Genomic DNA, 13,039 nt, shown 5'->3' with positions numbered 1-13,039 from the left:
GTCACTTAACCCGGATAAAAAGATAACCCCAGATAAAAAGAACAGGAAGGTGGGTTTGCCAAGTCACTCACTGACAGCTAACTAGGTACAGTGGAGAGTGGTGGATTGGGAGTCAGCATCTGGGGTTTTAATTCTCGCCTCGTCAGTACCTATGTGAACTTGGGTAAGAATTCAGTTCTCATTCATTTTGGGTCTTGGCTCTGTCAACTCTTCATTGTCTTTACCAGTCCAAAGCAGGTTAGCCTTCTCTCTCTCTCTCTCTCCACTATTGTTATTCATACAATGGAGTGAGTTCCTAAAAGCCCTTTAGTTGCCTTTCATCGCAAGATCTCATTTTGAACCTCAGTGCTTCCTGACACTGTTCATACAGGACTGCCACTTTTTATATTCATCCTAAATTATTTGTTGCTTCTATCATCAATGTTCTTCCTTTAATATAACTTCACGATGAGTTCCCAATGCATCTACCTTGTCCACTGAGCTGGTCACTTGTTCTGTTAGGGAATAAATGTCTTTTACCATGAGGACAGAAGTGGTCCCTGGGGAGACAGCTGGGGTGGGGGATGGGAAGAAACACTACCAGCCAAGGAAGAGCAAACAGCTTTTATTGAAAAATAAGTACAGTATGCTCTGTCCTATGTACAGCCTCTTTTCCAGCACCTTTGGGTCCTGCCTGGATTGAGTCTCCGCTGGAGGTGAAGAGGATGGGATTGGTCCCGTCTGTAAAGCCCCTAACCCACACCTGGTTTGGAGCTGTGGCTGTAGGATACTCAGGTAGTGACCCTTATGACCTCCAGGAGCTGGAGCCGTGGAATGGGGGAGGTGGGGGTGGAGATATGAGGAATGTCAGGACCCAGCTGTTCCACAGCTGGGTGTCTGGGCAGTGAGGGTTGTTTCTGAGAAATCTGGTCCATTTTCTCATAGAAAGACTGGTCCAGTGGCTTGCGCACAGCTCAGGCAAACTTGACCAGACGGCCCAGAGTCTCTGCAGCTTTGATCCTCACTGTGGGTGCTGGGTCCTTCAGCAGTAGCTGGAGAGCTAATGGGAAGAGACAAGTTTGGGTAAGAAAGAACCTGAAGGTCATATGCGGTTGTGACGTGCATGAATGCCTACCCCATGGGGGGAATCCCAGGTGAGCAGACAAATTAGGTCAGAGAAGGGGCAGTAAGCACAGTTTGGAACCTGGACTTTAAAAAGGCAGGTAACGCTTTTCCTCCTCTTCATAGTTCTTGAGTATTTTTCCAGTAGCTTGTTTACACTGTGAAATTGAGGCTCCTAGGTCCCTGCAAATCCCCTTGATAGCTGCTCAACTCACTGCCCGACGACCGACTGCCGGCCTCCCTCCCACATTCCCTCCCTTGCTCACTGGCCCGCCAACCCCTGATTTATGTGCCGCTGGCTTCCTGCTCTGCCGTCCTCTGCCTCGAGCTGCTTCTTCCAGCTGCTGGCTCCCGGGGGTGCAGGACCCAGGCAGGAGGGGGAGCCTGGCCCTGCTTGGCTAATCCACTCAATACAGGAAGCTAAGGCTGTCCAAGCCCAAACTGCTAACTCCAGTGATTACTTGCTTTCCCAAGTGCTCACACGCTTACACACACACACTCTATACACACACATGCTACACACACACTCTCACTCTCACTCCCCCACCCTGGAGGGGACTAACTACTCTTTAACAGACAGGCCTCTTTTCTGCAAGAGCCCCAGGAGCCAACGGAAAGATAGTTTTTCCTTTTTTAGTGTTTTTTAAGCTCCTTTGGAACAGCTCAGAAGTTTCCGTGAATTACTAGAGACGATGAGGTCACCAGTGACAGGGAAAAAATCCTTGAAATCCAGGAAAATCACTTAACCCACCCCAGCCCCCTTTCTGGGACCCATGGTGTCAGTAACTCCTTCCCCATGGATTATGCACCAGCCACCTCCACACAGGCAAAGGGGCCCAGTCTACAATGCTCATCACCCAGCAGTTCTCTGGGAGAAATGCAGTTCCTGGCTGGAGAGGCTCACATCTCCCCAGGACTGAAAGGAAGAAGAGGGGGTTCAGCGCTGAGGAGACAGGAAGAAGTGCTAGAGGACTTTTCCAATGCCACCATGAACAGCTCAGAGTTCCAGGATGTCTGTCTTGTCTGTGCACAGGCCCAGCACCTTCCCTCTATCTTCCCCACAGCCTACTAGTGTCTGGATCGAATGTGCAAAGTCTGCTGCACATCAGCCCACCCCCAAACAAAACAGCCCATTGGTCTCCTTCAGCTTGGGCCTCCCTCCCTCTGCCCCTCACCCTCTTACCTGAGATAAGCTGGTTCAGATCAACCTGTTCACAAGCCACTTGATCTGCATGGAGCACTAAGAAACCTGATAGGAAAAGAAGAAAGAGGAGAAGTAATCTCAGGGCTCTTTAAATACAAGGAGGGAACAGAAGGATATATTCAAATAGGCCAAGATGAATAAAAGGTAGGCACAAACAGGCCTCCCTCCTACCACCTGCCCCCACTTTATGTTGATATGGTGAGGGTGACTTTTGGCCAAATCTTTTTTATTAAAAAAAAAAACATCCGTTGTTTTTATTTCTGAATATGCCCCTCCCTCTCCTTTTTTATACACATACCCTATATAAAAAACAGAAAAAAGAGTTTTGCAACACATGAAGAGTAATACCTAACAGCAATGTTCCATAGTTCCCCATCACTCGAGTTGAGGTTTTAAGTCCTTTTTGTTACTCTTGAAAGCCCTGAAGCCCCATATTACCAAAGGCTAAGAAGTGGGGGAAGAAAACCAACCCCTGCTCACCAATGAACATGGGGGCAGCGGCCCGGATGTCCTCCCAGCAGCTCTTGAAGTAGAACAAGTTCGTACTGACAAGACGGCCCAGTGTGTCAGGGAAGTTCTGCATCTGGGAGCAGCACAGAGCTGGGCTCATCATTGGCCCAGAACACCTTCTTCCCTTCCAGAACCAGCTCCAGCCCGGATTCTTCTCCAATCCGAACCCACCCTATCCCTACCCCCTTAGCCCCCCAGTAGTCATACACAGAACTTGCAAAATCAGGCCTTCCCACTCCTTACCCCCAACTTTTCTACTACCAGAGGCCTGGTTTACCCCAGGCTTTCCCCATCAGCCCCAGACCTTACCCACTGGCCCAGGCCTCACCAGGTATTTGCTGGTATCATTCATGAACTCCCCAAAGTGTAGCCCACGCCCATCATGCAGCTGCTTCTCAAACAAGGATGTTAGCTCTTCACATTCCATATTAGGGCCACACATGCGCAGGGCAAACTTAGAGGCCTGGAAGCAGAGCAAGCATGGGCTCAGAGGGTTCACCATGTTCTTCACCCTGGAAATCCCCTTACATTTAGTCTATAGCTGCCATCCAATCCAAAAAGCACACTGGAAGGGAAACAGGCACTTAGAAACTCACACCTCCCTAGCCTGGTTGTGTGTGGTTTGTCCTTCATTCTTGAAGAGGACCATGACATCAGGGAGATGATGACGTGACTTGCAGGTGAATTGGATTTAAGTGAGGGAGGCCTGTGCATAGTCACCAGCCTCACTTTCTCTTCCAGAGCCACCTGGGTCCAGTGGCCAGATGTGGATGAGGACGACTGGAGATGGCCCAGGAAACAGTGGGAGATCTTGGCCCATTTAAGCTAAGGTCTTTTCAAGTTCTCGTTTTGAGTGAGGGAGGCCTCTTTAAGAAGTGAGTCAAGGGATGGCCCCTTTAATAAAAAAAAAAATTAAACTGGGAGAGGAAGACCCTCAGAGTTGCTGTCCAAAAGAGAGACAGTTACTATTTATATTCACTCTGAGCCAGGAGGGCCCAAAAAATAAACATGAAGTGGTGCCTGGGCAGGGATCTACTGTTGTCCAATCAATGAGCTCCAGAGTGAATTGGGTTTAAGGCATGGTCTTTGAGAAAGAAATGTAGCCAGTAAACCCCAGCCTAGTAATGCCCCCATGGATAGTTTGTGCTAGTCCCTCCCTATCAAAAAGATGACCTTATGCTCCCCTCCCCATCCCCTTGCCTTTGTTACTCACACTGACAACGGGAGGCTTGGGGTCCTGCAGGTGCAGTAACAGGCTCACCAGCCCATTGATGATCTGCTCAAAGAAGACATCCTCGCAGTTCCCATGGCAGAACTTGTTCAGGTGTCCAAAGAGGTTGATAGATGAACTCCGGAACTCATCCCGTTCCTTTGGGAGTGAGGAGCACAGTAATTAGATCCCAGGCCCTGTTCCACCTTCTGCTCTGAGCTCCAGTATGCTATACTGTGTATAGTCTGGTATTGGCTCATAGCCCTCTAAGCCTCCTACTTATTCCTAACCAAACCTAAGGTCAAAAAAGGCCTTCTATTAGAGGACTCAGGTACATATGTTCACATTGGGTTGGTCCCACTTGGTACAGCTCCCTAGGAGTCCCCCTCAGCCAGTCCTGCCCATCAGACAGACCCTGGTGAAGGAAGTTTCCTTCACCAAGCTCCAATCCACAGCTTCCCCCCCACTTTCTCCTCTTCCCAGATTACATTGTCAAAGAAGGGGCGGATGCGGATGGTAATGTGCAGCAGGATGGAGCGAACATCCCATTCTTCTGCCAAATCCAGCAATCGAGAGAGGCCCAACATGGCCTCTAGGGCCACCAGGTTGTGGGGGTCGTCCTTGTCATCCAGCCCATTGATCATAGCCGTGAGGAGCTGTGGGCCATGCTTCCGTACCTGTAGGAGGCAGGAATGAGAAGAAACGACCTATCCACAAGGCTCTGGACAAGTGCCCTACTTCCTATACCTGATCCCACCATAGCCTACGTGGGTACATAGCTCAGGGCCCTGGGTCATGAGTTCATCTTCTTTAAGAGTTTTCTTTTCCAGATGCTTTCTCCCTAGCTGTGTGTTCTTGTGCAGCCACTTATCTCTGTGCCTCAGTCTTATCATTTGTAATAAAGGGATGAGGACCCCTCCCCTAAGAAGAAAGAGCTTCACTGCAAACTGCCGAGTGCTCCTCTGTGTATCCCCAGCTCAGATGGGTCCGGGTTTCTTTTGAATCCTGTTTCTGCTACCCAGTGTGTTAACTATCCCTCCCAACTTCCTGTCATCTCTGCCTACACCCAAGTCTTTGATAAAACACTGAACTCAACAGAGCCTTGAAGAACATCGGAGGAGCTTGATAAATCTGTTTACCTGAACCCTCCTTGAATTCCCTCTTGTGCAGCTTTCCTGACAACTCCTCAGTTTCTTATTCCTTCTGCCCCTTAAAGGCAGTGTCCCTCGCTGTAAAGCTAGAGCTGCCATCTACTTAGCACTTTTATGGGTCACTAAGGACTTTACAACTACTCACTTTGATCCTCACAACAACCCTGGGAGAGAGGTACCGTTAGGATCCCCATTTCACAGAAGAGGAAACTGAGGCGAACAGGTTAAGAGACTTGCCCAGGGTCACACAGCTAGGAAGTGTATGAGGCAGATCTGAACTCAGATCTTCTTGACTCCAGACCCAGTGCTTTATCCACTTTGCTACTCAGCTGCTTCTCTCAAGGCTCAGTCCTCTCCTCTCCTCTCTTTTCTACATTCTCAGTCTCTCTCCTGGTTTTAGCTATCATACTTACGCCATTTACTTCCAAGTCAACACTCCTACCCTGTGCCTCTCTTTTGGATTCTGCCCCTCATCTCTATCTACACATTTGCACTGTCACTTCAAGCCCAACTCAACACTATCAAAGCCCCCAAGAGACCCAAGAATGCAAGGGATAGTTAGACACTGAATAAAGGAAGCTCCAGGGGGCCAGGTTCACCATTGCTTGCTACCTATCTGGTCTTTGTCTACTTCCTGAACATGTCTGAGCTTCTACCACCTCCCCTGTGAGCCAATGGTCAGCTCTCCCCTCCCCGTGGTGGGTGATAGGCATCATGATTCAGAGCCCTCAAGAACATCTTTATAGGCCATGCAGCCCCTCACCTTGTCTGGGGATCCTGTAGCGATGTTGGCCAGCCCACGAAGGACCAACCTGCGTACATTCGTGCACACATCCTTCTGCCTACCCATTGTGTTGTCCAACAGAGACTCAAGGAGGATTAGATCGTTTACCACATTGCTGCTTAACAGCTGAAAAACAAATCAAAGAATCATGAAACCTCAGGTCTGAAAGGAACCTGACGGATCATCTTTGGTCAGCTCCTATCCCCATCTCTGAATGCTTCCACTGACAGGGAACACGATACCTCCTAAGGCAAACCATTCCATTTTCAGACAGCTTTTACTCTCAAAACCCAACTCAAAAAACCCAAAAGGTTAAGAAGTCAGGGGCGCATGAACTTAAAAATGTGTGTGTGTGTGTGTGTGTATACACACACACACGTACATACATATATGATAACTTTCAATTCAGTTTGTCTCCTTTGCATGATATACATAATCCTATGTATATTATTTTGTAACATTTAAAAACATTCTGAGAAGGGATTCATAGGCTTCACCATACTGCCAAAGGGATCTGTAGGGAAAAAAGGTTAAGAATTCATGCTTTAAATAAAAGAAACTTTGCTAAAATCTAAGTAAACTATATGTATAACATTCACCTGATCCACTATTGGTTTAGTACCCATGTCAAAAGAGAAGAGAAGATTAGCCTATATGACCTGTTCTTTCTTTTTTTTTTTGGTTTTTTTTTTTTGTTTTTGGAAGGGCAATTGGGGTTAAGTAACTTGCCCAAGGTCACACAGCTAGTACATGTGTCAAGTGTCTGAGCCCGAATTTGAACTCAGGTCCTCCTGACTCCAGAGCCAGTGCTGTACTCACTGTGCCACCTAGCTGGCCCAATGCATGACCTGTTCTTGAAGAAGTCATGCCCCCCCCCCCCCGGCTCCCCTTAGGAATCACTGCTTCCTTTTCTGCATATTCCCTAGCCATTTCTTCAGTGGTTCCTCCTAGAATTTCCCCAGGAATCCAAGTCAAGCTCACTGGCCCACAGCTGGCAGAATGCTGTCTTCCAGGTACCTGCCCTTTTCTTGGGTCTAGTCCTGTAGGTCTTTCTATTCTCCGTGATCTCTCAAACTCTCACTGAAAGCAGTCACGTCAGACAGTTCTTTCAGACTCAAGGACGTAGTATATCTGTATCAAGCGACTGGAATTTAACAAGGGCAGCTAGGTGCTCTCACTACTTCTTAATCTTGTGTGTCGACTTCTTGTGAGCCATTTTTGTTCTGTTCTTGTACAAAAGTCATTCTCCTTGGCAGAGAAGACAGAAACAAAACACAAATTAAACAGCTCTGCCTTCTCTGTTATCTTCATAGCCCTCACCACAAGCAGCAATCCTGTCCAGTCTGGCACTATGCCATGAAAGTGTGATGATGCATCTAGGAGTCTCAGGGACCAACTATCTGATTCCTGTGCCTAGAATCTAGTGCATTCAGCGTTACTGCTGTGAGTTCTAATCCTGGCATCCAAATTGCAATGTAGAGAAACCAGCATTGGAAACAGAGGCAAGTGAGAGCTATATTCTCCAGAAACTGAGCTGTAGGAGGAGGCAGTTTAGGAAAGCAGGTGATGGTATTTGTTGCTTTTAAAATTTCCTTTTCTATTTACTTTCATTCTACTTTAAGTGTCATATTGCATTAGCATCGAGTTGTGTGATTAATTCTGGCTGGCTGGGGGGAGAATGAGACAAAAATAGGGACTTAGTTGTAAGCCATGGTTTTGAGCAGATGATGCTCCAGGCATTGGAATGCATCAGTTAGCAGGATATATGAATGTACCCTTGATCTTGCCATCCCCCACAAGTGTTCCATGGCCGTGTTTATGAACTCTGAAATTCCTTCCTCGGATCATAATCTGTGGTCATTCCACCTCTCCCTCTGCCTTGCTACTCCAAACCATGTTCTTCCTCCTTCCAGTCCCTCCACCTCTTCCCTTCCGCATCTTGACCCCCTGGTGACCCAGTTCAAAACTACACCACCCTCTTCTCTCCAATGCCTTGCCCCTTTATCCTAGCAAAGGATCTTGTACTGCCCCAGCCACCCTCTGCCTTAACTCATAGGCACACATCGCTGAACACGGCTAGAGAAATGCATGAAACTACTGGCTAGGTCTACTGCAAGCTTATGTCTAACTAGGCTCCCCACTATGGCAAGGCAGTTCTTATTGTTGAGTTGTTTCAGTCCCATCCACCTCTTCGTGACCCCATTTGGGGTTTTCTTGGCAAAGATATTGAAGTGGTTTGCTATTTCCTTCTCCAGCTCATTTGACAGTTGAAGAAACTGAAGCAGCCAGGGTTAAATGATTTGCTGAGGCCAGATCTGAATTCAGGGCCTCCTGACCCCAGGGCTTGCCCTCTATCCACTACACCACCTAGCTGCCCAATCATTCTACACTTCCCTAATCTATCTCCTATCTTACTTTCCTTGGTGGCTTTTCTAAACTTTTCCGCCTTCCTCAAACCTCCCAGGGCTCTCCTGCCCCCACCCCCCATCCCTTCTGAACTAAGAAGCCTGGCTCATATTTCACTGAAAATACTCCAGTCATCCTCAGAGAGGTCCCTCTTTGCCCGTGTTCCTCATCTCACATCCCTCAGATGCCCTTTGCTACTCTCTCCTCCTTCACCCGTCTCACACAATGAGGTGGCCCTTTTCCTTGCCAAGGTAAACCTCTCTACACATACAAGTTGTCCCATTCTACCCCATCTTCTCCAAAAGATGGTATCCTCTATCATACTCACTCTCCTGTTGTTTCTCTACTGCCTACAAACATACCCATCCTTAAAACCTCTCACTGATCCATCCAACCTTACTAGTTACATTCCTAGAACTCACTTCCTTTTGTGGCTAAAGTCTTATAATAAAAGCCGCCTCTTCTTTTCCTCTTCCTTTATTTGCAGTCTGGCTCTTGACCCCATGGTTCCAAAGTGCCTGGAGGGAAGGAGGGAGCCTGACCTTGTCTGCCATGCCTCTGTTTCCTTTCTCCTCTAGCCTGGCTTCAGACTTCTTCATTGGACTGAAACTGCTCTCTCCAAAGTTACTAATGATCTCTCTCAATTGCCAAATTTAATGGTCTTTCCTCAGAACTTATATTTCTTGACCGCTTTGAAACCTATGACACTGTTCCCCATTTCCTCTGAACATAATTCCTTAATCTTCTATTTAGGTTTCTGTGATACTTCTCTCTCCTGAGGCTCCTCCTGCCTGCCTGACTGCATCTTCTCTCTCTCCTTTGTTAGATCTTCGAGCAGGTCATATCTGCTAACAGGGGGTCCCCCCAAGGCTCTGTCCTGGGCCCTCTTCTCTAATCCCTCTATACTATTTCACTTGTTGATCTCATCAGCGCCTATGTTTTCAATTATCATCTCTGCACAGGACTCCCAGATGGGCTTGTCCAGCCTTAAACTTTCTCCCAATTGCCAATCTTGCACTTACAACTGTTCTTTAGACATCACAAACTGGACGTCTTGCAGACATCTATCTTAAACTTGACAGGTCCAAAACAGAACTCATTATCTTTCCCCTCTCCCCATCTTTCTTTTTACTGTTGAAAGCACTAGCAGCCTCCCAGTAATCCTGGCTCAATAGCAAGGTAGCATTCTTGACTCCTCACTCTTTCTCAACTTCATATCCACTCCATGGTCATGTCCTGTCAATTCTACCTTTGTAACATCTCTTGAATATGCCCCTTTCACTCCTCAGACACTGTCACCTCCCTGGAACAGGTCCTCATCCCTCAAATCTCTTCCCATTCCAATCCATGCAACTCTCAGTTGTCATAATGATTTTCCTAAAACACAGGTCTAACCCTCTTACCTCACTCTTCAATAAACTCCAGTGGCTCCCTCTATCACTTCCAGGATCAAATATAAAACCCTCTGTTTGGCTTTCATAATCTTTCCAGTCTTCTTAAACCTCATTCTCTCTCCTCTACTTTACTTGCCCCCCCTCCCCGTGACACTGACCTCCTTGTGTTTCCCCCCATACAACATGGCACTTCTCAGCCCTGAGTGTGTTCTCTGGAACAATCTTCACCTCATCCCCCACCCCGGGCTTCCTTTGCTTTCTTCACATCTTAGCCAAAGTCCCACTTTCTGCAAGAAGCCTCTCCCTAGTTCTCCTTAACTTTGGTTGCCTTGCCTCTAGGATTATGTCCCATTTCCCTTGAATATATCTTGTATTTGCATGGCCACTGCACTGTGAGCTCCTTGACAAAAGGAACTGGACTTTTTGGGCCTTTCTTTGTGTCCCCAACACTTAGCATGACACATGGTATGGTGAGCACTTAATAAATTCTAGTTGACTGACTAATGTAATGGAAAATCATTATGCCATAAAAATAATGAATAAGAACTCAGGGAAACATGGGGAGATGTATATGAACTGATACAAATTGAAGAAAGCAGAGCCAAGAGAATAAAATATAAAAATTATAATGATGTAAATTAAAACTATATTAAAAGGCAGACAAGCAGATTAATGACAATGACTAATTTTGGTCCCAGAGAACCAATGACAAAAACAGAAAGCATAACTATAATCTTACCCCCACCCCTCATAACCACAGTGCCTGGAACATAGTGATTTTTATCTTTTTTTTTTGAAGCAATTGGGGTTAAACGACTTGCTCAGGGTCATATAGCTAGGTAAGTGTCTGAGGCTGGATTTGAACTCAGGTCCTCCTGACTGCAGGGCCAGCACTCTGTCCACTGCACCACCTAGCTGCCCCAACTAACTGATTTTTAAAAGAAAGTTTCCCTTTCCTCATCAGCTGATTTCTGTTTTAGAAAGTCAGACCATGAGATCATAGCTATGTATTATTTGACCTCTCTGAAATACATTTTCTTGAAGCACAAAAAGACAGTGATGATCCCAAGAATTCCTGAAGGAGGCAGAATGGAGGTAGAAAGTGCTGAGACTGTAGCACTGAGCAGGGAGTGGTGGGACTGGTGCTCAGACCTTCACCCGGTGACCCAGGGCAGGTCCCATCTGATCTCTGCACCTCCATCTGTAAAAGGAAGGGGTTGGACCAGGTTACCCCTGAGGTCTCTTCCAGCTCCAGATCTATGATTCTACGATATTTATATAGTGTGCTTTAAGGTCCACAAAGCAATTTACCTAAGTTATCTTTTTGGAGGCCCACAACAGCTCTGGAGGGCAGGTAAAAGTCGTAGAGAGGAACTCCCACAGAGCAGTCAGCATTAACGGATCTAGGAGTTACTGCACTCTTGAACCCACGAGGTTGTCTCCTAGGTTAAAATGCCCACCAGATTTACTGTTTGGTTATTTATGCTCAGGCTTCAGCTCACCTGGAGAAGCCCTTCTTCTGGCTGCCATGTGCAAACAATGGCCATTTCTTTTTTAATTGTTTTTTATTTTTAACTAATATGTAATTAAAAAAATAATCTGTCCTTTTCACTACCACCTCCTTCCTTTGAGCAAACAAATTAACCTTTCCTTAATATAGTAAGTAGAATTTATCTAAATCCAAGAGAAAATATTACATAAACTGGAGAAAAAAGTAGAGACCTTTCCAATAAGGTCAGATGTAAGCAAGGATGACCATTATTACTACTACTACTTAACAGAGTATTAGAAGTGCTAGCTATAGTAATAATACAAGAAAAAGAAATTGAGATAATAAGCATAGGTAAATAAAAAACAAAATTTTTGTTGTTTTTTGAAGATGAAGTGATGGTATACTTAGAGAACCCTAGAGTCAACTAAAAATTAACTGAAATAATGAATAACTTCTTCAAAGTTGTAGAATATAATATAAATCAACACAAATCATCAGCATTCTTGCATATAACCAATGAAAGCTAAGAAGCAGGGCTAGAAGACATTCCATTCAGAAGTTTATGAAATACTTGGGACTGTATCTACACCCAGCAACTATATGAATTTAATTATAAAATACTCTTTGCAGAAATACAGACAGACCTAAATAGCTGGAGAAACATTAACTGCTCATGGATAGGTGGAACCAATATAATAATAACAATAAACTACTTAAATTAATTTTTCAGTGCCTTGCCAAACTCACAAGATTATTTTATAGGGCTAGAAAAAAAAGAGTAACAAAATTCATCTGGAGGAATAAAAGGTCAAGAATCTCAAATATAATTATGAAAAAAAGTAAGAAGGAAGGGTGTCTCTCAGTAGTAGATCTCAAGCTCTAATCATTAAAACAATCTGGTACTGACTTAAGAAGAAAGAGGTCAATCAGTGGAACAAGTGACTAGGTCTATAACATACAGAAGTGAATAAACACAGTAGCATTGTGTGTGATTAAACCTAAAGATCCCAGTTACTGGGGGAAGGACTTACTATTTGACAAGAACTGCTGAGAAAACTGGATAGCAATCTAGCAGGCATTAGATTTAGACCGACACATCACCCCATATATTGAGATAAGCTCCAAGTAGATATATGACCTAGATATAAAAATTACATCATAAACAAACTGGAGGAGCAAAGAGGAAACTGCCCTTCCGATCTAGGAACAAGCAAACAATGACTAAACACATGATAGGCTCAAAGAAGGTAAAATGAACCGACCCCAAAGCCTGTTCTCACTCCATTATACCACATTTTCTTTTCAAGTTAATAAGTAAACAGATTTAATTATTTTACTTTGTTTTAGTTAATTTGTACACCATTGTATATGTATACTATACAGGTTGTCTCTCTCCATTAGAATATAAGCACCTTGAGGACAGGGAACTGTTTCACTTTTGCCTTTGTATTCCAATCCCTTAGCTCAGGGGCTGGTACATCAAGCCTTTAATCAATGTTTGTTGATTGATTTCTTTCCCACTCCCTTCAGTTTCTAGGTCTCAGGGCTCATATTAACAATTGTAATACCACTCCACTGCCCAGTTAATCTACCCTGTTCCTTTCGATTAAAGTATATCCTTTCTAGAGCCATTACACTCACGAGTCCCACCCTACCAATTCACAGTGATGTCTGAGGCCAAATTTGCCTTTTTGAATCAGTATCTCTAACTCTTTCTTACCTTCCATGATTTCTACATTTGTTTATAGCCATCTGAGGCCAGTTTTTTTTAATCTCTTGATCTCTCT

The 13,039-nt window shown here is 45.2% G+C and overlaps 1 protein-coding gene across 2 annotated transcripts in view; it reads right to left on the bottom strand.

The window, feature by feature from the left end:
• Positions 1 to 588: 588 nt before the first annotated feature.
• MROH1 (maestro heat like repeat family member 1) overlaps positions 589 to 13,039 on the bottom strand; it is a 182,063-nt gene continuing 169,612 nt past the window's right edge. For both annotated transcript variants that reach the window (XM_036741524.1, XM_036741523.1), the window contains 7 exons: positions 5,940 to 6,086; positions 4,514 to 4,702; positions 4,029 to 4,184; positions 3,144 to 3,278; positions 2,786 to 2,888; positions 2,285 to 2,350; positions 589 to 1,039 (listed from right to left, as the gene is read on the bottom strand). In XM_036741524.1, the coding sequence (XP_036597419.1) occupies positions 954 to 1,039; positions 2,285 to 2,350; positions 2,786 to 2,888; positions 3,144 to 3,278; positions 4,029 to 4,184; positions 4,514 to 4,702; positions 5,940 to 6,086 (882 nt within the window). In that variant the 3' untranslated portion in view covers positions 589 to 953. The remainder of the gene's footprint in view (positions 1,040 to 2,284; positions 2,351 to 2,785; positions 2,889 to 3,143; positions 3,279 to 4,028; positions 4,185 to 4,513; positions 4,703 to 5,939; positions 6,087 to 13,039) is intronic.

Source organism: Trichosurus vulpecula, chromosome 1 (genome assembly GCF_011100635.1).
Source record: "Trichosurus vulpecula isolate mTriVul1 chromosome 1, mTriVul1.pri, whole genome shotgun sequence".
Taxonomy (NCBI): domain Eukaryota; kingdom Metazoa; phylum Chordata; class Mammalia; order Diprotodontia; family Phalangeridae; genus Trichosurus; species Trichosurus vulpecula.
This window is presented reverse-complemented; position numbering and strand designations above follow the sequence as displayed.